A 23,825-nucleotide genomic window follows, 5' to 3' on the forward strand; every position below is an offset into this window, starting at 1 on the left:
ACATAACGTCTCTTTCGCATCTTTTACTTTTGAACAGTTCAAACACATTCATCTGCCTTTGCCTCATTGTTGCTGAGATATTTTGTTTATGATGGCTGTGAAGTCAGAGGGGTTGATGGAAAATCCAAGTGTTCGGCTCTATATGGATATTGTGTTTTGTGTCTAACTCCCTCTGGTGCCGCTAAGCACTTGGCTGCAGAACGGCCAATTCATTGTTTCCTCCTCTTCACTTCTGCATACCAAATTTTTGCATCATGCTTTATCCCTTTGACTGCGTTTGGTTTTGAAAGTCAGCTGCAGGCTGTTTTGCTTCTGTAGCTGAACCTTGTTATTGTGCTCATGTTTACAAGGAGAGGAGTACTTACTGGAATAAGCCACCAGTTATATTGTCATTTTTATGACATCCATGTTTGTTTCTTGTTTGTTTTCTTCTTGGTCGTCTGCTTGTGAATGCAGCTCAGTTTGTTAGCATCACTGAACTTGATATGCTGAAGCTCGCCTCTTGCCTTTTGGTTCGACTGAAAAACAATTTTAATAGACCAGCCTCAGATGAGTGTATCTGGGCTTTTATCAAGCCAGTGCATTTTGGTGATTATGATGATTGTGACTGGGTAGTTTTGTGTGATTGTAGTCATTTTTAGAAGCAAAAAGGCTACTTTGTGTGGGAGTGGTGATTTTTCACATCTCAGAATATTAAAGGGGTAGTTTGGATAATTTGAAGTGGGCTTGTATGACATACAGTGCAATAATATATTAGCTAGAGGAGATGGAAGATGGCACGTCTCCAGTTGGGAGAAGCAGAGAGGAGCACCAGCATGGAAGCTAAGCAGTTTGCTGTGGACAGGGTCAGCAACACTACTGCTCTTGCCAAACCAACCAAACTCTATATGCAAAATCAGTCATTGTGCAACCATTACACCCAATACATAAAATAAGCTCACAAAGTGTCATTAAATTAAATATTCTTACACCTATTTTCCTTTTTAAACAGAGAAATACAACGGATCACTTCTTTTACAGAGGAAAGACGACCTTAATTGGCTCATTAACACCTCATAAAACACACTCAACAGAAAGAAAACATGTAAAACTCACCTAAACCATCTTTGTTGGTCTGTTCACTCTTCCAACTATCACCGCCTCTGGTGTGGTCGAACTAAATCCTTTACTCACTGCGTGAAAAGAGTGTTAAGAGTCTGTCTCTGCAGGCTCTTTTCACTCTCGCTCGTCGCCCAGCTCAGAGCACTCACTCGGCTGAGTGGGTGTGTGCTGTGCCGCTGGATGAGAGCGTGGCATGGAGCAGCAGCTGTCACTCGGCAGACTATTACATTAGCAAAATAAGATGACAAATATTGACCCAAAAATTTGGCCCAAACAAAAAAAAAAACCCAACTGGTGATGGATTCAGACCATCATCATGGGCGATATATTCGTCCAGTCGCCTAACCCTTATCTGTTAGTTTGTTTGTGTTATTTTGTGACTTTGTCGAATCCTAACTGTCCTTCGTATATCACAGAAGTCACACAGATCGAGGCAGCGGTAGACCAACAACCCCCGTGTTCTGTGAAGTAAAATTACTGATTTCACTTATGGAGTCTGGTAGATTTGGACAGAGCGATATTTGTCTTTTATAATGGTGGTCTTGTCAGAATTCTGTTCTAAATACAGCAGATACTTAGAGTGTGTGTTTAGTCTGGTTGAACCAAATCTTGGAGCCTTTGGGTTGATGTGAAGGCTGGACTCTCCAGTCACCATTCAAAACAACCAAAGAAACGTACCTTTGTGTGTGTAAATTTATCGGGTCTCCCTGTTTTGGTGACTTGTGAACTGGTGACATGTTTTCTACCAAAATGTGAAGTGACATGGGACAAATTCAGAAGGCAATATTGCATTTTTAATACATATGCACAGTCCTCTAAAGTCTGCTATTTTGTGCTGTAGATCAACACCAACATGAACAGAACGTTTGTTGTCTTTTTACCCCTCGATTATACAGCCAGTAACTGAAATGACATTTCCACCACACAACTTGTGTTTACAATTTCTGGGCCATTTGAGTTTTGCCTTTGCGAACGCAAACAGGACCATAAAGAGACATAAAATATCAGTTTTAGAAGCTCCCATTTCAGAAAGTAAGATACAGCAAGCCTTAAAGGAATTATCCTCCGGAAAATCCCCTGGTGAGGATGGTTTTATATCAAATTTTACAAGCCCTTCAAAAGTGCACCATCTGCTTTCCTCTGCAAAGTATACAGTGACAAAGCAGAACATCAGGAAATGCCTGAATCTGTGCATTCTGTTTATATTTCACTATTTTCAAAATCTAGGAAACATCTCCATAACTAGCTACCGTTCTTAATAATTAGTCTATAGGATTTATCAATCAATCGATCAGACTTTATTCACAGAAACACACACACACACAGAGCAATGACCTTAATTGATAAAGACTAAACATAAAAATGTCATTCATTAACGGGAAATGAGGAAGCCCTATCATAAGTGAGGAAACACCAGAGGCAGGATAAAAACTCAAAATAGAAAATAATGTCAATTCAATCAATAAATATGTAAATAAATTAATCATAATAAGAATATGACAGCTAAGAAAACAGATGAAGATGTATGAAGAAGTACACAATAAATAAACACACAAACAATAAATAAATTGATAAAGATCGATTAAAACCCCAAAGCCTAAGATGACGACCTCAAAAGTTTTGTTTTACTCACAACCCAAAGATACTCAGTTTGCTGTCATAGAGGAGTACAGAAACCAGAAAATATTCACGTTCAAATAGCTGGAATCATAGAATTTACCTTTTTTTTCTTAAAAAAAACTACTCAGACGAATTAATTATCAAAATAGTTGGTGATTAATTTAATAAATGATCGCAATAAATGCAACTTTTTTGCAAGTCTGACCAGTTATCATGGCTTCCTACGTTTTCCACCAATCACAACAGTCTCCCGTGCAAACGTCATACATCTACGTCTCACTGAACCAGCTCAGTGTTTTATTGTCTGCTATGTTTTGTATTTTTATTTTTTCATTTTGTCACAGGTTATGAAAAGACCACCGGGTTTGTTACTGTCATTGACACTGATCAGTGCTCTGTTCACTGTCATGCTCTACAGTTTTGTGCTCTTTAGAGTGAGTCTGAGCTCCTCGAGGATTTTTTTTCTTAAATACCCCCCAGGTGCACTTCATTTGCACATGAAGCGTATTTTATTAGATTTTTAATCCTGAGCCCTTTTTTGGGGTGTTAATTTTACTTACAACAGTCAGAACACAGTGTGGTTTGATTCCCCCTGGAACAAGTTGCTTATTATAATTAATTCTACAAAAAAAAAAAAAAAAAAATAGTTGTCATTTGCTCCCATGATTTCACTGCAAAATGTTCCTAAAAAACATGCTACATGCATCACAGTTTCTAAGAAAAGCTGCTGTAAAATCAAGCAGTTTAGGCCCCAAAAAGTCTGCAGAATCCTGAAAGATCTAGTTTAAAGTGATTTTAGCAAATTGTGGGGCAAAACTGCTATTTTTGAAGAGAGAGGAAGGGATTTTTCACGTCTTATAATATTCATTTAAAAGTAACAGAGTGGACATTACCCTCATCTCCTCTCCATCTGCTGCTGTCCACATCTGGCAGACGGGATGAATGTGTCTTTGAACCCTGGACCACTTCTCATTTTATTCATTTAGAGATATCAGGGAGGACACCCCCCTCCTCTCCACATCCGCCCCAGAGAGACTCCTCCGCTGCAACGTTCGCGCTCCGCCAGCAGTCTTCGTAAATAGGACATCAGTTCTATTTATTTTCACCCAATTTAGTGGCCACTGTAGGCTTCCCTTGGAAACTGTCTCAAGTCCAATCTTCGCTGCCTGTCACCATGGCGACGGCGAGCCTTCAGCCCTGGCCTAATCAGAAGCAGTTGAAAGTGGAGGGATTCTTGAGGGCTCAGATGTAACTCTCTTAATTCTCTGCCTCATCGCAGTGACGCACAAATGAATTCTCTCTGAGGGAGAAAAAAAAAACCACACACTTGATTGAGGCTCATAACCCGATCACGCTGAAAGAGAGGAACCACAGGGGTGAGGAATTAAACTAAGCACACACCTTAATTGCTTTCACATAAACAATTTTTGGTTCTGCTGCACGGTGAAATAAATGGCTGCTCGGTGCAATGCTATTCCCAGCACATTAAAGAATCACTATAATGACTTCAGCTCTTTCATTTCCTCAGACACAACAAGCTGCTGGATTATCTGCAGCATCACAGGATCTCATTCTGTACAGGTCACACAGGTCACAGTGACAACACACTCTGACAAACAAAGGGGACGACTAGAACCATAACCGGTTCTTTGCCTTGTTCCCAAAGGACTCTTTTTTTTTTTTTTTTGTTACTGCTTAAACCTTTTATAAAGGTTCAACTTGGAACACTTTCATCAAATTCTACTTAGAATCCAACATAAAGGATTATATCTAGAACCATCTGTGAATGGTTTCACCCTGAACCCTCTATGAGAGGTTCTGCAGAGAACAAGAACCCACCCAGGAGGTTCTACAGAGGACTGTTTTATAGTCCAAGGGTTTTATCTAGACCACACTTAGGGGGTTCTCTTGAGAACTCTTTTTATTCAAAGGGTTTTATCTAAAACACACTCAGCTGGTTTTATTAGGAGCATAGCATATTAGGAGCAGCAGGAGGTTCTACTAGGAACCTTTTTATATTTCAAGGGTTTTAACACACTCAGGGTTCAACAGAGAATGTTTCTTATATTCCAAGGGTTTTATCTAGAACTCACCCAGAGGCTTCCATAGAGAACCTTTTTATATTCCATAGGTTTTATCTAGAGCCCCCCGAGAATTTTCTGTAGAGAACCTTTTTATATCCCATAGGTTTTATTTATAACTCACCATGGGGACTCTATTGGGAACCTTTTTATATTTCAAGGGTTTTTAACACACTCAGAGATCAGCAGAGAACCTTTTTTATGTTCCAAGGGGTTTATCTAGAACCCATCAAGGGGGTTCTCCCAGGAATATTTTTTAATATTCCAAGAGAACCCTTGAGAACCCTTTTTTTATAGGCAAGGCAAGGCAAGGCAATTTTATTTATATAGCACCATTCATACACAAGGCAATTCAAGGTGCTTTACAGAACTTGAAAATGCATTATAAATAGAATGCACTCATGGGCTTCCAGGGACCTTTTTATATTCCAAGGGTTGTAACATACCAGTGGTGGACAAAATACTCAACCCCAGTATTTGAGTCAAAATATAGATACTCCTGGTCAAATATTACTCAACTACAAGTGAAAGTTGCTCAGTCAAAATTTTACTTGAGTTAAAGTACTAGAGTTCTTGCTTTTAAAAATACTTAAGTATTCAAAAGTACAAATTACAAAGTACATTTTCTAATATCAATACATGCTGTATTGTTTTCATGATGCATTTACAGAAGCTTGTATCTCTGAAACCATCTAATGATGCACTGATGCTTGTAGAACCACTCTGCTACACAAAGTCTATAGAAACAACAATAAAAACTTCAGCATAGAAATACAATCAAAACCAAAAAGGACAGCTATTGTCATTTTCTGATGTAACTGTGTTAAAATCACATCATGAAATTAGATTGAAGCCAACAACTTTAAAAGCTATCTGGAATAATGAATAATTATAATAACATCTTGAGATTTAATTTAGTCTTTCTCTGCCATCACCATTACCGCTTTTTGTTGAATGACAGAGGGAGAGCTTGCTTGTGTTTGTTACAGAGAGCACCTGGATGATGTATTTCCTTCTTTTACATCAGTCCTATTTGAAAGGAGCTACTGTGATTGGTTTCCTTTAGTGAGGAACACAGCATGTGACCAACTGCATTTTAGAAAATTAAAAACACCAACAGCTGACTTCAAAGCTCAGTCGAAAAATAACAACAACCTTCCTAGAAATGTAGTGGAGTCAAAAGTACAATATTTGTCTTTGAAATGTAGTAGAGTGAAAGTAATAAGTTTCCAAAAAAACCAAATACTGGGTTAGAGCCTCACCCCTTCCTGAAGAACTCTTTTGGAACCTTTATTTCTGTGAGCAGTTCAGTGAACGTCAGGTCAATGAGACACTTGGTTACTAATCTAGTTTCACCTCATGTGTGTGAACACTGAGGTCTTCTCTGTCTCTCTCTCTGAGTATCTACAGTGAAAGCGGCTCGCTGTCACTCACCACTCTTGTGTAACCACCCTGACAGGTCTGCCAGCTTGAGCTGCACAGATACCAGTTAGAGCCTAATTAAAGCCGCATTACTCTCCTGCCTCACATCGTAGTGTTGTTTCTGTAACCTTCCTCTCCGGTTTGCAAATCATCGACCCGCAGCTCCGCTCAGCTCCTGAGCGTCTTATTAATCCGCAGAAGATATTCTTAATTGAAATTATATGATTAGCCGTAGCTGCAGGAGGCAGGTTTTGCTCCATCCGTGGGCCCTTCTCCTGGGAACAGGGAAGTGGGTCAGCTTTACCTCCGTCTACAAAACCCTGATTTGAACCAGCACGTGGGTTTACTTGCATCATCCAGCGTGGAGTCTTGGCTGCTGAATTTGCTTCTCTCTGTTACACTGTAAAAATAAACCAGTTGTTTCAAATTAATGTTATTGTCTGAGCTACCTTAAAATTTTAAGTTGACAGGAAAAAAGTTTGACAAAGAAAAAACTTGATATAATTCATGTGTACTTGAGAAAACATGTTCAATAAAATCAACATATTAAATTGAACCAGCAGCTCTTCAGTCACACTCTATATTTATGATATTTATTACAAGTTATTAACTTTTAATTAACTAATTCAACACTTCAACCTTCATCATGTCTTGCAGTGTTTTCATTATTATAAATGCAAGCAACCATGACTTAAGTTAAAGAGCATGAGAGACACATAGCAAGTTTCCATCATATGTTTTCTTCAATCTAAAAATAAACTGTTTGTTTTAACTTTTAACTAAAAGTTCATGTCGGCCTTAATATTTTAACTCAACTGAATTTGAAAAGACAAGTTGAGATAATTTTGTAATGATTCAAAACAAATAAACTTTCTAGTCCAATAAACTTTATATTTTCTCAGTTGTATTTGTGAAAATATGTTCCATAAGCTTAAAAGATTAAGTTGAAGCAACAAGTCTTTGGTCAAACTGACAAAAATGACTTTTTAAAAAAGACTGTATGATATGCTTTGTTTTGTCCTGAGTTGCATCTTTCTGACAGTCAAATAAAGATGATATTAATTCAGTTATGCGTGATAAAACATGTTCAATAAGCTTAAAATCATAAGTTGAACCACCAACTATTCAGTCACACTGGCAAACATTACAAACAAATTTGATTTCCTCACTTTTTTACCTCATCTTTCTTTTTAGTTTCTTCTTCTTTATTGCCACAAAGACAATGAGTGAAACTGCTTCCAGTGAGTTTAAGTTTTAAGTCTTTGGGGGAAATGAAAGATTCATTTCATATCTTAAAGTGTATTAGAGTTTTCTTCAAACTAAAGAAGGGACCCAGCAGAGTTTTAACTCTCACACGATGCATGCTGGGAAGTCTGCGGGTACGCTGATAATGTTCCTTTAAAACGAAACTTAATTTAATGAGTTGATTGAACTCTGCACGCCACATTCATTTAACTTATCATTTCAAGTTAAAAGACTTCAAGAGGAATTCATGTTTAAAAGTCCTGAACTGTTCTGAAATTTTAAGTTTAATTTAACTCGTATAAATAAAATCATATTTATGTTTGTTCATCTGCAGGTCCCTCTGTACAAAAGTGATAGTGTTTCCACGTCCATAACCACAAAATATAACAAAAAAATAATAAAATTACCTAAATCTCCTTCTTCTTCCCTTTAACTGGCTAACAGACTACTCACTGTAACTTTGCCTGTAAAAATGTAAACACAGACACATTTCATCTGATTTCAAGGAGGATCCGTTAAGAATAATTATACAGAAATAACGAATATTCTCGCTTATTGTTTGGTTTGCTTTTGTAGCTCATATAGAGGCATCAGTATTATTGAGACAGATTTATAACAAGTTAAAAACTCCACGTAGTAGATTAATGAGAGGAGATCAGTTGATTTCACAAAATTGCTGGGTTTTTTTTTTTTTTTTTTTACAGTGTACACTGAGCTTCTACACGGCTGAGATTTTCTGGATGTTTTTGGGTGTCTGTGTGTTTTTGTGACTCTGCAATTCAGTCAGTTCACACTGAATAGAAGTCGTGTGCCTCTTTGATGTTGATTATGGTGCAGTCAAAGAAATGTCAGAAAATTTAATTCCATTTGAGTTTGTGTTTGAGTGGAAACAACGTGAATACAGATTGGTCGGGTGGGTGTGCAAAGATAACTGCTTAAGCTGACACTCGACATGCTGACTGACAAGTCGTCTGTTACGAGGACTGTACCGCACAACTCGAGCACTTTGTACTGTAGCACCTGAAAGACTTCAGTCAGACCCCATCATTTTTCAATTTCCACTCTTTAGTGAGACACAGAAGACAGAAGAGAGCAGTCTGTACGTGGAATAATTAGCCTATATGCTGAGCTCCGAGCTGAGAAAATACACACTTCAGGTCATCTCTCACATAGGAGGGTGTCATCATTTTAACATCAATTAACAGCTCTGCTATCCAGAAAAAAACATAGAGACTTGTCTGCTGTGGAGTAGGGATGAAATGACGAGCCAGTTTCACGATTAACCATTGAAAAATTCCTGACAGTTACTATTATAATTCAAATTTTGATCATCATTAAAACCATGTTTGATTACAGCAGTTTAAAAAAAAACTCAGCTCCAAGTCCACTGGTAGTGCACACACATGACTGCATGATTAATTAATAGTTAATTTTTTTTAATTCTTATTATTTTTTTTAATTTCCAGAGCTTCAAAATCGTAACAGAGGTTGTGTCAGGGCATTTTTCTAGGCCAATCAATGGCACCTGATCCACCTCCATCCATAATAATTTCTTTTCTTCCTTCGTGTTACTTTCCTTGAGCGACGATCAGAACATGTTGTGTTACAAAAAGAGATCCAACATAATCAGTGAGTCATTTATCGAAACACTGTGGGCCTCATGCAAGAACATTTTCATACTCTTGTCTCAAATTTCTTTCACTTTTTCGTACGAAGGGCTCGTACGAACACGCCACGTCAGATTCAACAAACGCTCGCAACTTCAGAAAAACGTGCAAATTATTCACCTGTGTGTATTTGAGTGCACGTGCGTGAGACTTGTAAATTAGCACAGTTAATACCACACAAGGCTACGCTTCCTGTTCCATATATCAGGAAGTGTTAATTAATGAAAATGGCTTCAAAGAGAAAAAAGAAGAACTGAAGAAGATTTGTAATTTTAGCAACACAGTGAATTTAAAAGACCTGCTAAAGCAAAGAAACGGGAAAAGCGAAAATGACTTAAGAAAAAAAAAGACTCGCCACAGCCACAGTAAGGGGCGATCGATGACTGCAGTGAGCAGAGAGGGTTAAGGGTTAAGTGAGGATGTTCACCTGGACAGATACTTCACAAACCTGCATGTGCAGATCTAAGACCAATACACCTGACAGCAGGTAATAATAGATCATTGAATTAATGATGATAGGCTTTATATGTACATTTATAATCATCATATAATTTGAAATGTAGTCAAACAGGATAATGTCAACAAAATGCCTCAAGTTCTCTTAAATCACTCATACACACCACTTACGAACAAATCTGTTGGTGGTTCTTGACCATCAATCAGTTCATGAAAACCAGAAATAACCCAAACCACAAAATAACAAAGGACCGACGGGCTGCCAGAATAAACAAAACCCACCCTGACCACAAAGTACCAGCAGATCAGGTTACCCCCCCCCACCACCCCCCAGCCAACACGCAACTTAACCCTAACAATCACAAATAAAGCCATAAAAAATTGGACCACTGGACCCACCAGAAATCTAATAAAATGATAAAAGAACAGAAAACTACATCAGGTCACTGCTGCTGCTGCCAAACTGGATGGTGGAAGAGAAAAGATGCAGACCTGCAGGCTGTGGAGATTTCCCTTATGTGATAAAAGTCTGTAGCTAATAAGCTGAAAATCACTCCCATCATTTTGTCTGCGATAAATAAATATAACCTCCTTTTCAGTATTTACTCATGAGTCAAGCTACGTTTGAAATCATCTGCGCCAAAAGAAAGTGTGAACAGCAGAGGCTCAACACAGACTGACTGGCAGATTCATGGCAACATGGTGACCACATGGCAACGTGAGGCCTGCAGTCATACGCTCCTACAGAATGCATAATATGATTCCTCATTTGTCACATAAATACAGATTCATCTGATGACATTTTAGTTTAATAAAGTCCAAAGACAGGCTGATACAGTTTTGTCTGTATAACCTTGTTCTCAGTCATGAGTTGTGGGTAATCCCTGAATGTTTTCAGGTGTCTGATAAAAGTTTTGTCCTTTTTGAGTTTGTTTTCTTTCAATCAGTCGTTCTACATACGTGCATATGACTTATAAACTACATTTTGTGCTTATTAAGCTACATTTTAATCTAACATGAGCTGAGAAAAGTGCAAAACAGGTTAGTTTTTGCCTCACTTCATACTTTAATTTAAGCTTCATGGTTACGAGGTCCATTATTACAAGGTTAGCCAGCTCAATTTATATGAATTATTTATGTTAAAATGCCCTCTGCTCTCATTGAGTGGACAGACTATTAAACCAAACTCCATTCTAAAAGCAGACGTTTTATGGTGGGACATATTTTTTCACTGTAAAAACTTTAAGTACACCATCGCTAAGAGGCTTTTTGGATTCACTTACATCTACAGACACAATCGGCACACATCATTTATTCACTAACATCATTAAATGACCTCTGATATTTAGTATTTGCACAGCTGTACATGATTTGATTGGCTCAACCGGCACTTTTAAGTGCTTGTTTTTCCTCTGCAATTGGAAAGTGACGTATGCAGTTCAGTTCACTGAGCAGGATGCATAAGGAGGACATGAACCTACAAAAGTGTCGTGTTTATGTGTGAATTATTTCAGAAGTGTTGTTGGCTTCTATTAATTACATAGGCCTAATTTATGTAGAAGTAATTCATTGGAGGGATCATCTTCATGTTTTTCAAAAGTTGGGTGGGACTTGGCTACGCCCAAGCTTAAATGTCTCATGTTATTAATATTATATGTCAACTTTTTTCAGGCATACATATTCAGAAAACAGAAGGAAAACATGACCAAGCAACACAAAAATTAAAAAACAAAATAAAAGGAAACAAAAACAAACAGAGTCACAAGAGTCAGTTATGGCAAATTTACAAATTCACCCGTGTGTATTTTAATGTAGTGAGCCCTTAATGAACAGGAAGAAATCCCAGACTTTCTCTAATTTTCCTTAATAATAAAGACAGTTCATTGTAATTCATTCATTCATAGATTCAATTCCCATTGGGAAACACACTTATGCTTCAACACAGGGAGTTCAACAAATAAAAGAACACTTTACAGTATAAATCTGTACAGTAGCACAGCGGTAAATTTGTGATATTGTTAAATTAACCTTTTGTTTCTTTGAATATCCTGACTCATTTGCATCTGAATCAGTGACATGACACGTGTGTCTTTCCCAAAGCAGCAGAGTTTCATTGTGCAGATTACTGATAGTGCTGCTATCATCTCTGAGCCTCAGTGAGAAAGGATTTAGCCGAGGAGCTCAGTCACACCAGCACACTGAGCTGCCGACGGGTTCGGCTGTGGTAAACAGACCAGGGCTAGCAGTGTCCTATCATCGCAAACCATCAGGAGTAGAAGTCAGAGATAGGCGCAAAATAAATGAGCGTACAGTCACATTCTTTCACTGTCAGTGTTTCCTGCTGCCATGGTATTTTAGATAAGTCCTGGAGAGCCAGCAGGGAGTTAGAAACCAAATTAAATATTTAATTCAGACAGTGGAGGTTTGGAGGGAGCAAAAATTCACCTTTCTTGTTTTTCCTGTGCCTCCTGTTTCTTCCATAGTTCACTTTTAAACACGAGAAGGTAGCAGTCTAAGGTGGTAAGTGTAACATATTTAACAGAATTAAATATTAGCTGAAACTACAAAAAAATAATGCTAAGGCCATTTTTAAAACCATGGCTTTAGCAGACACCTTTTTCAACATTTGGAGTGTTACAGACACACGTTATAAAGCAAAAATATGTTTAACAGAGACCTATTTATGGTTTTCCTTATTTTATGTTATGTTGGATGTTCATATTAAACATGGCCATATTTTCTGTCTTACCTCTGATGTCCTTCAACTCTGATTCACAGAGTTTCTGATGGAAAGGTTGCTTTACCTGCTGCTGAAGTGGTTTACTGCTGCTGCCACACACTCTCCCAGTGTTTGCGCTCTCATTACAGGCAGTCAGCTGCATGGAACTAACTAGCAGCTAGCAGCTAAAGTAGCTAAATGCTTACAACAAGTAAAACTTTCTTCATCAAGAAACTACATAAATACCAAAAGCTGAGGCAGAGGAGCCATAGGACATGATAAGACAGTGCTCACAAGCACTGGGTGCTGTAGTTTTGCACAGCCAGACAAATCTCTGAGCTAACTAGCCAAATCATGGCTAAAGCAGCCGTTAACAACATGTAAATCTGTCAGTATCAGATAATCTGTTGTGCAAATCGCTGAAAGTTGAGGCAGAGCAGCCGGAGGACATTGTAGGGAAGACCAGAAAATATTTTCTCTGAGAAATTTAATCCAGTTTCACAAAAATCAGTGAAACTGAAACAGTTTTTTTTTTTTTTGTACAAGCATGGGAATCAGAGGAAAGTAGGCTTTTAGGGAGGGGGGCTTAAAGAGACAGGAGCTAAAACAACTTTTTTCAGACAGAGTTTGAACAGAGGAGCTGCGTAAAGGGCCAAGATAAATAAGGATGTTTTTGAACTGTGAATCACACAGATCTTATCTTGACAGGCAGCTGGATTTGCAAGATCACGCAAAAATCCATCTTGACAGGCCTCAAGTTATCGGTTTGCATCCACACCAAAAGCGGTGCAGCCAGTCAGCATTCTTGGAGGGACTACTGGCAGCTTTGGGTGTGGTTTTAGGCGTGACAACGGCGAGAAGTGTCAATGGAAGTGAACAAACAATGGTGGCTCCTGAAGAGGTTAGTGTAGATACTACGATATCATCAGTTATATCAGAACTGGACAATGTTTCTTCATTGAAAGAAGAGCAAAGAACGACATTGAAGGCTTTTCTCATTGGCTAAGGACGACTTCTCAGATGGTTCTCTATAAAAAACCTTTTGCATGTCAGGTACAGAGCTACTGTCATGTAATCCCAGAATAAAAACAGAGCTGGAAATTAGCTTAATGGCCCCCTTTAAAAAATGTTGCTAATTCACTAGATGTGAAACAGAGAGATGTCTAATTTATATTCAGACTCTTATTACTTTCTGAAGAAGCCATTTGCAGCAATCATGTCTTCAAGTTCTCTATGCTTTTACCATCCTGTGCACCTTTCTGCGCTCAGCTGCTGTCAGATTGGAGAGGTACAGTCGGAGGAATTGCAGTCTTCAGGTCTCTCTGCAGATTTTTAAGCAGCTTCACCTCCAGACCTCAGCCGGTGCCTGGGTCACCAGACACTCAGACACTTGTCGTGAAGCCACAGAGGCGTTTGTCTGCGCTGTGTGCCGAAAGGTCACTGTCGCACTGAAAGGTGAATCCGTCCTGACGTCATCTGTCTCTCTGCATCTAGCTTTGTTTATTGTTTCTTCAGACCTGGTTATGCTGCAACAATCGCCATTGTTCACCATTGGATCTGTACTGGCCTGGTGATGAGCCGTAGCCGTATGTTGCCGCTTAGCTTGCCACATGGCTTTCAGGCGAACATTTGGTTTTGTTCTGACCAGGTAACAGAATATTTTCATCTTTTGCTCTCAGGTTTACTGTCATTAAGTAAACTCCTGTCAGGCTGCCATATGCCTATAATTCAAGAGTGGAATCTATTTACTGTAGTTATTCTACCACAGGGGCTAATTAACGGAGCGTAACAGAGATTCTTGTCTTTCAGACAGGTTTTCCTTCTCTGTAGAGGAACTGCAGAGCTTAGTTACATTGGGCGTTTGGTCCTAATGAAGCTCTAACAAACAGACTGAGCTGATCCAAACAATTCTTTATACCCATCCACAGATTTTTGCATTTTTTTTCTGTTGACAGTTCTTTGGATCATGTAGTTTTGGTTTCGTCAAACTTTCCCTGTCAGCTGGGGCTGCGCAATTAATTGAATGTCAGTCTCGATCACGATTTCGGCTTCCCACAATTAAACTTGATCGACTGCGATATTGATGTTTAAAATGCTCCGCTCATAGAAAACTAAATCAAATACTTCCTGAACTAACAACCAGCCGCCAAGCAGCAGCAGCAGCAGCAGCCTGAGCAAAATGTTGTGGTGGCAGTTGAGAGTAGAAGAGAGATGTATGTCGGAGGGCAGACGAGCAAAATGAAAATCAAATGTCTGGAGCAGAGGGCAAAGAGCCAGTCCCATGAGTTGTGTCTGTTCCACAAAGAAACACAACTGACTTGTTCAAATATTTGAAAAAGCACAGCAAGATGAACAGATGAAGGCCGAGATGAATAACGTTGCTTGTCCTTGTCCAGCATCAACACAGACATCTAAGTGATGCTGTATAGCGCATCATCGTGTTAATGTAGCACAGCTTCAAACTGAAAGCAGCGCTCTGTTGATTTATTGTTGGGTCAAAACTTTTGCTAGTTTTTTTGCTTTCATGAGATGCTCTATGAATAAAGAGCAGTCTTATTATGATGCACAAATTTATACATTAGTAGGAATGTAGCACAACATGGAAGGTAAGGCAGTGCATTTTCATTGATTTTATAAATCAATGAATAATTATGGTCTCAATATTGAGCAAAACGATTGTAGTTATTATTTTGTCTGTCAACTGTGGGAAGTTGCATAGATATGTTTGTGCTTTCAAGTTCAATTAACTGAACTTCAAGATGCCAAAGAAAACAAAATAGATCGAAGCTAAATCTTTGCCATAGTAATAGGTTTGAATTAGGGCTGAACAATTAATCAAAATATTGTCACTATTGTTTAGAACAGACCTCAGCAAACAACATCATCTCTTTTATTTTTCAGTAAAAATGAATTTGTGACTCATATCGTAGTTGCAGTATCCATCAAAAATAATGGCAATATGATTTGATTGATTTTGTATACATCATTTGGCCCTGGTTTGATGGTACCTTACAGTCAGTGTCCACTTTATTAGGTACACCTGTACAGTCTAATACAATCCAACACTGCTCTGCCATTAAGTCTGGTTTTATCCAGTACTACACCCCATTAAACTGTGACCTCAATAATAAACATATAATTAAAGTCATACACTTGGAACATTATGAGCTTTGTGACAGAGCTTTCTTTTCTTTTTTTTTTTTACTGTGTAGCAGCTGTTATTTTTATGGTTGTAATGTGCAAACAGACAGCAGGAGTTTGTTCCTATACACAAAGAACTTGGTCATTTACTTCTTAACATTGATTACAGGGTTTACATCGCTGAATTTAAGTGGTATTCAAACTTTGCATCGATTTTAGAATTTCCGTGTGGCTCAGAGAAGCTCTACTCGCCACGTGTTAAGTGTGTAATCAGTGATTTCATCTCTTTATTTACCTCTTGTAACATAATGGGTGAAAATTATTCTGGGAATCCGGATATGCAATTACACCACTTCTCAGGATTGTGGTGTGCCTGTGAATAGCATGATTAATGGCAATAGCAGTGAAGAATGATCAGGTTTAGTCTAGACTTCGTGGCTCTCTTCCCGTGCCTGTGTGCAGTACTGGGGGATATCTGTCATGATGACTGCAACAGGAGAGCCCTTTGTCTGATGATAATAACTGAAACAACGTCTGGATTCATAACAAGTCTCTTCTTCATAACGGTTGATATATCCTTTATGGCACAAAAAGCCACAGAGCCATCCAAATACACTGTGTTCGTGGAAAGAACACACTGTAAGTAAACACAAACAGCACTGTTCATAAAAGCACCACAGTTTTCCAGTCTTAAGCAGCCTGATCAGGATGTCTTTGTCGTGACATTAAACTGAACACGACTAACTTTTTCTCCTCTGCACTGTAGGTAGCTGAACTTATTCATCATTGATAGCGAGACATTTGCACCTTCACTGGAATTCATAAATGATCTTAAAGCTGAAGGGAGCTCTGCAGTCGCTGTATAGACTCTGTTATTAGATTTTTGTCCTTTGGTATTATTCTATCCATATTTTATAAAGGTAGTAAAATGACAAGTGAGTTTGGTTTTGTTTCATGGGAATGTCGTGATCTCAGGTAGAGGAACGTTGCATTTTTTGATAGAGGTATGTTTTGCGCAATGTTCATTTAAAGACCCCCTCCAGTGAAAATCCTGTTCCCCAACAGTGGGGTTGGGGGTGTGTGGAGAGGGCGGGCACTTTTTGCATATTCATTAATCTCTGGATACTAACTGAAGGCAAAGTGTAGCCATACGTAAGCCATTTTTACAAGATATTTGAAGGTATATATTTTTTAGCAAAAAAAAAAACATATCAGACAATTTATTACTTCTTGCAGAGCATTTTGTGTTGTTTTACGATATGACTGGAGGTGGACTTTAAAGGCAGAAGCAAGATTTGTTGGTTGCTGTTTGTGAGCGCACCATTCAAACCTGGCCCATTGTTCCCAGCTCAACAAACGGGCTGAAGAGGGAGAGGGAGAGCAGCGGCGGTCAACAGAGCCAGACAGTGAATGAAGTGAGGGAGTGGCATGAACGGTAACAAAGCAGTAAATCTGAAAGATAAAATGTTATTTTCTGATTGTTTCACAGCAGTTACATTGTAAACATGGACTGTATATTTGACAGTGAGTGAAATCGGCTAAAGGGGGTCTGAAAAGTAAAGCCAATGTGGAAGTGATTTAAACATGCATTCTTTCTAATGACCAGCAGGTTGCGACTCCACTGGCTGCAAAAAGACACTCTTACAGCAAAATGACCCCTGAAATATAAATAAATATAAAGTCTGTAAATGATGGTCCAATTTACAGTAAAACAGATGATAAAGCAGGGTGTGCTTTTGGGCACCATTGTGTATCTGGTTTCCAAAGGAGACTTGAGAAATTCAGAACAAACTGTCAAATGCTGATCAAAAATGGATAAATATTTTGTTACTACATCGCCCATTTCTTGCCTAAAATGTTTTCAGGAGCATATTTTAGTGTACAGTTGAGCTGTAATAAACGTAACCATAATGCCAAACTCAAGGCTTCAAAATGATAGAGTCACAAACCATTTGGTGATGTCGTGGTTAGTTCACACATGGTTCTAAAGAACAAATAAACACACCCACACTTCTGCACAGTGCTGGGTTTTGAATGAATGCGACCAAAGCGATCCTCATTCTGCTCTGAGACAGAGAGTCAAAGAGAGACATGGACAAAGTGATGCAACTGTTGGTCGCTACGTTTTTATAGATTCCCAACTCACAACCTATGCACTGCCCAAAGGCTGTTGCCCAGAAGTGTCCTGAACACAGCAGAATATGAGAAAATAATGAAATACAGGCAGAGGGCAGGATCTCTGCAGATACAGACACTGCTACACACTTCTGCTGGGTCATTCATAAATGATTTATTGTCAGGGATTGTTTTTATGTGAGTGTATATATTGTTTTTTAGGCAAATCCTGCATAGTTTCCCTTTAGCAGTTATATCAAAATGTGTTAATGGTTTTGGATATGTTTGATATGACCTGTGTGTGTGTGTGTGTGTGTGTGTGTGTGTGTGTGTGTGTAGATATTCCTTTTTATTATCAACCAGAGCTTTTGGGATTTTGGTACCAAACTGACTTTCTGCTGCAAAATCTAACACTCACTGCCCAATTAGACTTGGCCACCAGATGCAGCATGTTTTACCCGACATAAGGATAAAGCAACAAAATGTTGCTTCATTGTGTTGGGAGTCTGTTTGGCTTTTTGCAGGAGGACATGCATGGTGGTGGTGTTTGGCAGCGGTGGGAGGAGTGGGCAGTTCTGTTGGCATTGAGGATTGTCTGCATACCAACAACAAGCTTTCCACCAGTTTGTTAATTTTCATTACCAGTTAACATGGTGACTATATTTAGAAGGCAGACATGTTACAGCCTGCTCGGCTTTATGGGAGATGTCTGCACATTTTGGCCGGTGATCCAACTCAGACGGCATATTACCCCCACCCCATGAGTTTTCAAGCTGTGAAATTCCTGGTATTGTTAGTGCCTCATTGCTCTCTGTGCTCATTGATAAAGATGTCTGGTGTTCAGGCTGAATTTCAGCATTGGCGATGGTTTATATGGTATGTAAGCAACAGCTTTTTCATTTTTTTCAGAATAGACTGCCTCTGTAAGTCGATGAAAATGTTTTTATGATGCACTTTGTCACTTATGCTGCAGCAAAGTTTGAACGGAGAGACTACAACTAGTGATGCCAAGATCAATCGAACAATTGTCTGATATTTACCCAAATTAATGCTTCCTTGACTGGGATCATAGACACAGCGATGACACAAATATCTTGTGCAACTTCTCAGCTGAGTTGGTGTCACTGTCACCTGATCGTAAACCAAAAGCAGCACTTTACCCCAACATGATTTGTATATAAATTACTCAACCTGTGTTGCCTTGTGTGACCGCCACATGAACATAGATTTAATCACAACTCACTATTTCAGACTTTTTTTAAAAAGTTGGTGGCGCTCCTGTTTTTAAAATAGCAAAGCATCCATTTTGACGGCAGGTATGCAGTTAACCTCACACTCTGTTTCTATGACGACAAGCCTGCCCAGTTTCCCCAGTTACACCACTGAAAACGCCCGACATCATAGCTGGGATTTCACTTGATGGAGGTGAGAGTGATGGCTTTTAAATCAGTCATACTTCTTCTTCTTTTTTTAAAAGAGTGTCACAGTGCCACACAGAGCGCTTCAGAGTAAAACACAGTATGCATCTGTCTTGTCTGTTCACCACCAACTCTACATCGACATTTAGGGGATTATTACTGGTGACAGTGACAGTATAAATGTATTTCCAACTATGATGGTTACACTTAGTGTGCAGATCACATGCGTGCCGAACCGTGGGGGGTGATCTGTCTGGACCATGACAATCTGTTACACCCCTAATGCTCAATATGCCCGAAAACTGAGCTAATTAAATAATTTCTATCAGAAAGCCCTGAAGGCAAACTAGTACTACACATGTGATTAAACTCTCTTGTGCACACAGCTGAGAGCTACAACTGCAACTCACCCTATTATTTTATTTTTAAATAAAACTGTAATATAACCATCATGTCATTCATTCTTATCATATCTGTTTACTATGTTAGCGATGTAGCTAGCGTGTCAGTGGTAGCAGTAATACTAAACTTTGTTTTGAGCTGGTCCTGTTTGCCTTGTTAAAGTTGCTTTGTGTTGTTAATACAAACTAAACACTTCCTGTACCTGTTTCAAATGAAAAAAAATCTTTTAGCTTTTCAGTAGACGAAAAAATCTCAATTCCTTAGCAAGGCTTTTATTGTGAAAGGTTTGCAGGAACATTGTGAAAACTTACTGATTTGCAACACTATTCTCATTCATGGACTCAGCAGCTAAATAGACACCTAGTGAACCAGTCCAGTTTGGCTTAATATCAAACTACTCACCAAATATTATTATACCAGCTGCTGTCACAAAAGAAAAAAAAATGGTGTCTGTCATGTATCAGCTGATATGGCTTATAGACGATCGACAGTCAGGATAACCAGTAACAGAATGTTATCAGGGCATTTCTAACTAAAACATGGCACAATAATTCATTTATTTATTGACAAGTTTTAAGTGCATAATTTCCCATAAATCTTCCTAATTTTTCTTGCACATTTTCAAATACACAGTAATGTGTGTTATACCTGAGAGAGAGAGTAAACCACCTCGCTTCTGCATGATAACTGTGCTCATGAAGGACGACAGACTGTCTGTCCAATTTAGTCCAAGCAGTCCAGTGAAACACATCATTGTAATATAATTGCATCAGGATCTGATGATGACTGAGGCGAGACTCGATTTATAACTCCATGGACTCCGTCGTCTCTTCCCTCTACTTTGAGCTGCTTCTGATCTCACCTAGCTATTACCTGTCAGTCACAGTAATGTGCTGTGGGTATCCAGGCCCATTTTCCAGCTGCTTGCTTTGATGCCCACCAGCAAGTTGTTGTCAGTGCTCTCCACATACACCATGCACTCTTTTAGAGGGCTAATTTCATGCTTGATGAACTTGAAGAACGGCATTATTGATTGTTGTTTTCTACTTTCTTAATAGTGATTATCATTTGTGACTCAAAAGCAGCAGCGGGGCGACAGGGACTCCCTTCCCCTCCTCTTTTCATTAAACGCCCGGCTATTTTATTTTCATGGGTGCTTAAATTCTGATCAAAACCTTTTAGGGAGGAAAAAGATCTGTGCTTTCTTCTTGCAGTGCTGGCCAGCCCTTTAACATCAAAGCAGTGACCCGGAAAATATGTGAGAGCGTCCTCTTGGTTAATTTCCTCTCAGAGAGAAAACCTGATCAAGAACGGGGTTGAAAGCTGGGTCAAACTCCAGCACTGTTCAGTGTGAAAGTTTAGTTGAATCCATGTCGCTCCATGGTGGAGCATCACATCAACACAACACAGAATTCAAACTGCATGTGAAAGGCATAAAATTACATTATCTGTCTGTCCTGTCTCATCTTCTCCTGCAGCTGGTGGGCGGCGAGTTTGATCTGGAGACAAACTTCATTATCCAGGATGCAGAAAGCATCGGCTGCATGGTGGAGCTGCTGGAACACTGCAACGTCACCTGTCAGGCTGAAATCTGGAGCATGTTCACCGCCATCCTGCGAAAAAGTGTCAGAAACCTGCAAACGAGCACCGAGGTGGGCCTCATCCAGCAAGTGCTGCTCAAAATGAGCTCGGTGGAGGACATGATCGCAGGTATGATGATGTTAGCTGGCCTGTTTTTGCTCAGTAGCTTGGTAATAAGGATGAGCAAGTATATCATTATTTTTATCTGCTGAACCAACTAAATTACTTGTATCTGTATCCATGCTGTGAGCTGTAATAGTTCTACTGCTGTGATCATAAATATTGATCTGAAGCACGATTTTGAGGCTGTTCGGGAAAAAGCTTTGTAATAGATGTTAAATATAGCAACTTCTTCTGCCCACTCTGATTTTGCTTATTGGCACATTTTACTCAGATTGTATTCATTAAACTTGAATTATCTGTACTGGATACTTGTTTCAGTAGTCATGTACTCACTCTACCTCAAGTGGCAGTTGCATATATATATGTTTATTATCATAATTTGTTGTCATGTTAATGTCCTGCAAGTTCTCTGTAAATGGGTTATGTCTTCTTGGTTTTCAGTCAGGAAACAAAAACTGTCTGTGTGTATCTTTTAATAGATCTGCATTTCTTTTTTACAATAATGGAAAAAACTCATTCCCATTTGCAAGCCCCACTTTTAGGGATCCTGGTGACTTCTCTGAAATGCACCAAAGGTTTTCAATAACATGATGAAACAAATTGTACCTTGGAAACTTCAAACTGCAAAAATGTTTCATTTTCCTGGTAGGATTGTCTGTGCTGTAAGAAATTCACACAAGGGCAAGACAGTCGAGGAAGGCAGAATTTAATACTTCCTTTAAACAAATCGAAAATGTCAAAGCAATGAAAGATCCGTAAATCAGAGGAATATTTGGAGTGTGCTTTTTTTTTTATTTTATACAACTGTTCAATCATTGTCATCCCTTTATATTTTTGTCAGTTATGAAATCGATTCAAACAATTCTTTGAGACATGAATTAGTAACTACTAGAGCTGCAACTAACAACTACTTTCATAGTAATTTAATTGGACAGTCATTTTTTCATTTAATTGATCAACAGTCACATTTAAGGGACTGGAATCAGGGAATACAGACTTTTTTTTTCTTAAAATAAAAACAAATCGAATAATGGATTATCAAAATAGTTGGGGATTAATTTAATAATTGATTTATAATTGATTAATGCAGCTTTAGTAACTATGTACACTGGTGATGACTCAGCTTTCCAACATAAAAGCATAAGAAAAAGAGGTCCATCATCTCACCATCCAAACGGTTACACTGTTGAGTCATGGTCCTGGACTCAGACTCTGTGTTTTCTTACAAACCGCTCTGCTAAGAGCAGAACGGCTTCTGCACAGCTGCTCTGATGCATTTCTGTTACTCTGGATTTTGATGTTGTCATTGTGTTTCGTGCTGTGAGTGATTTAAAAGACACTTGATCGGCCGGAGCATCTGGACTGAGACACATCTGATTGAAATCGCATTTAAAACCAGCTCCAAATGTGGCTAGAATCTGATTTGCAAATATTGCATTTTGTGTTTATTTGCTGTCCAGACTTTCTATAACACAATCTGGATATGCTGAAGAATAATTTTTTTTTTTTTTTTTTTTTAAAGTATTAATTGATAAAAAAAAAAAAATGGTTTTGAATTAAATTCATTGTGGTCATTATAAGGTCTTAAAAAAAATCTCAAATTCATTTTGTTGAAACCTGCAGAAAACCTGTGTACTTTATAATTGACGGCAGGTAAATCTTTCCTTTACAAAAATTGAACTCTTACATATTGGATCCAGAATATTTCAGATATATTTAATATATCCTGCCTAACAGCCAGGCCTCGGGGTGTTCTTTTGAAAAATGTTGGACACATCGCTGTGAGATTTGGTTCAAGTATTTATTCACTTAGTGATTATGAATATTCCAGAGGTTAATTGCTGAGTAGTGCAAACTGTGTACATACCTCCTGAACTTCTGTCTAACACCACAATCAGGTCAGAATTTGTCCTTGACCAACACATCATTCATTAACAAGGTGCAGTATGTCAAAGGAATTGGATCTGGTTTCTGATGAAGTGTTGTAGCTGGACATTGCAGCCTGCGCTTGGGATTCTTTATTGTTTTCTGTCTTGGTTTTTTATGATTATGTGCCTTTTTGGAATGAGCCTGTGAAATCTGTATTCACATCACTGTGTGGTTTGTCTGTGGAAGTCAGTGTCACGCTGATATTTTGCACCATGCAAACGACATTCGTACCTCGTGTTACCTGTAAATTATGTTTCAGCTGATGAAATCCAAATGCATTCTCCCTGCAGTGTTACTGTGGCCTCTAAGTGTAACAATTTAGATATCACTTTGATTTACAAGTCAGTTTGCATGTAATTGTAGTGGAAGTGTTTCTGTGGTAGATATAATGGAATTTCACAGACAATGAACTCTGTGAGAATGAAGCAGAACTAAAAGTGAAACAGTTTTTATTATCTCAGGAGTTGATGCATATGAAAACTTTTCACCACAAGGACTTCCTGTGCGGCGTAGATGAATTTTAATATCTGTAAAATACCCGTCTTCTTGTTTATGTGTACTGGGTGGTGATGCATGCATTCTGTCTCTCCTTTTAAGACTTGCTGGTGGACATGTTGGGAGTGCTGGCCAGCTACAGCATCACAGTGAAGGAGCTGAAGTTGCTCTTCAGCATGCTGCGGGGGGAAGGAGGCCTCTGGGTAAGTGATAGCAGGGACCAGCAGAAGTGTGTTTTTTGTGTTTCTGTGTGTGGTTTGACTCCCTCACTTGAGTCGCCTCCAGAGAGCCTTCACACCGATGTGTTTGG

At 38.8% G+C, this 23,825-nt stretch overlaps 1 protein-coding gene across 1 annotated transcript in view; it reads left to right on the forward strand.

Moving 5' to 3' along the window:
* nbeab (neurobeachin b) overlaps positions 1-23,825 on the forward strand; it is a 364,245-nt gene that overhangs the window by 72,320 nt on the left and 268,100 nt on the right. The window contains exons 2-3 of the mRNA XM_084717359.1: positions 20,866-21,097; positions 23,618-23,718. Of these exons, the coding sequence (XP_084573485.1) occupies positions 20,866-21,097; positions 23,618-23,718 (333 nt within the window). The remainder of the gene's footprint in view (positions 1-20,865; positions 21,098-23,617; positions 23,719-23,825) is intronic.

The sequence above is a fragment of the Lutjanus erythropterus genome, chromosome 4 (genome assembly GCF_056507025.1).
Source record: "Lutjanus erythropterus isolate fLutEry1 chromosome 4, fLutEry1.hap2, whole genome shotgun sequence".
Classification (NCBI taxonomy): domain Eukaryota; kingdom Metazoa; phylum Chordata; class Actinopteri; order Lutjaniformes; family Lutjanidae; genus Lutjanus; species Lutjanus erythropterus.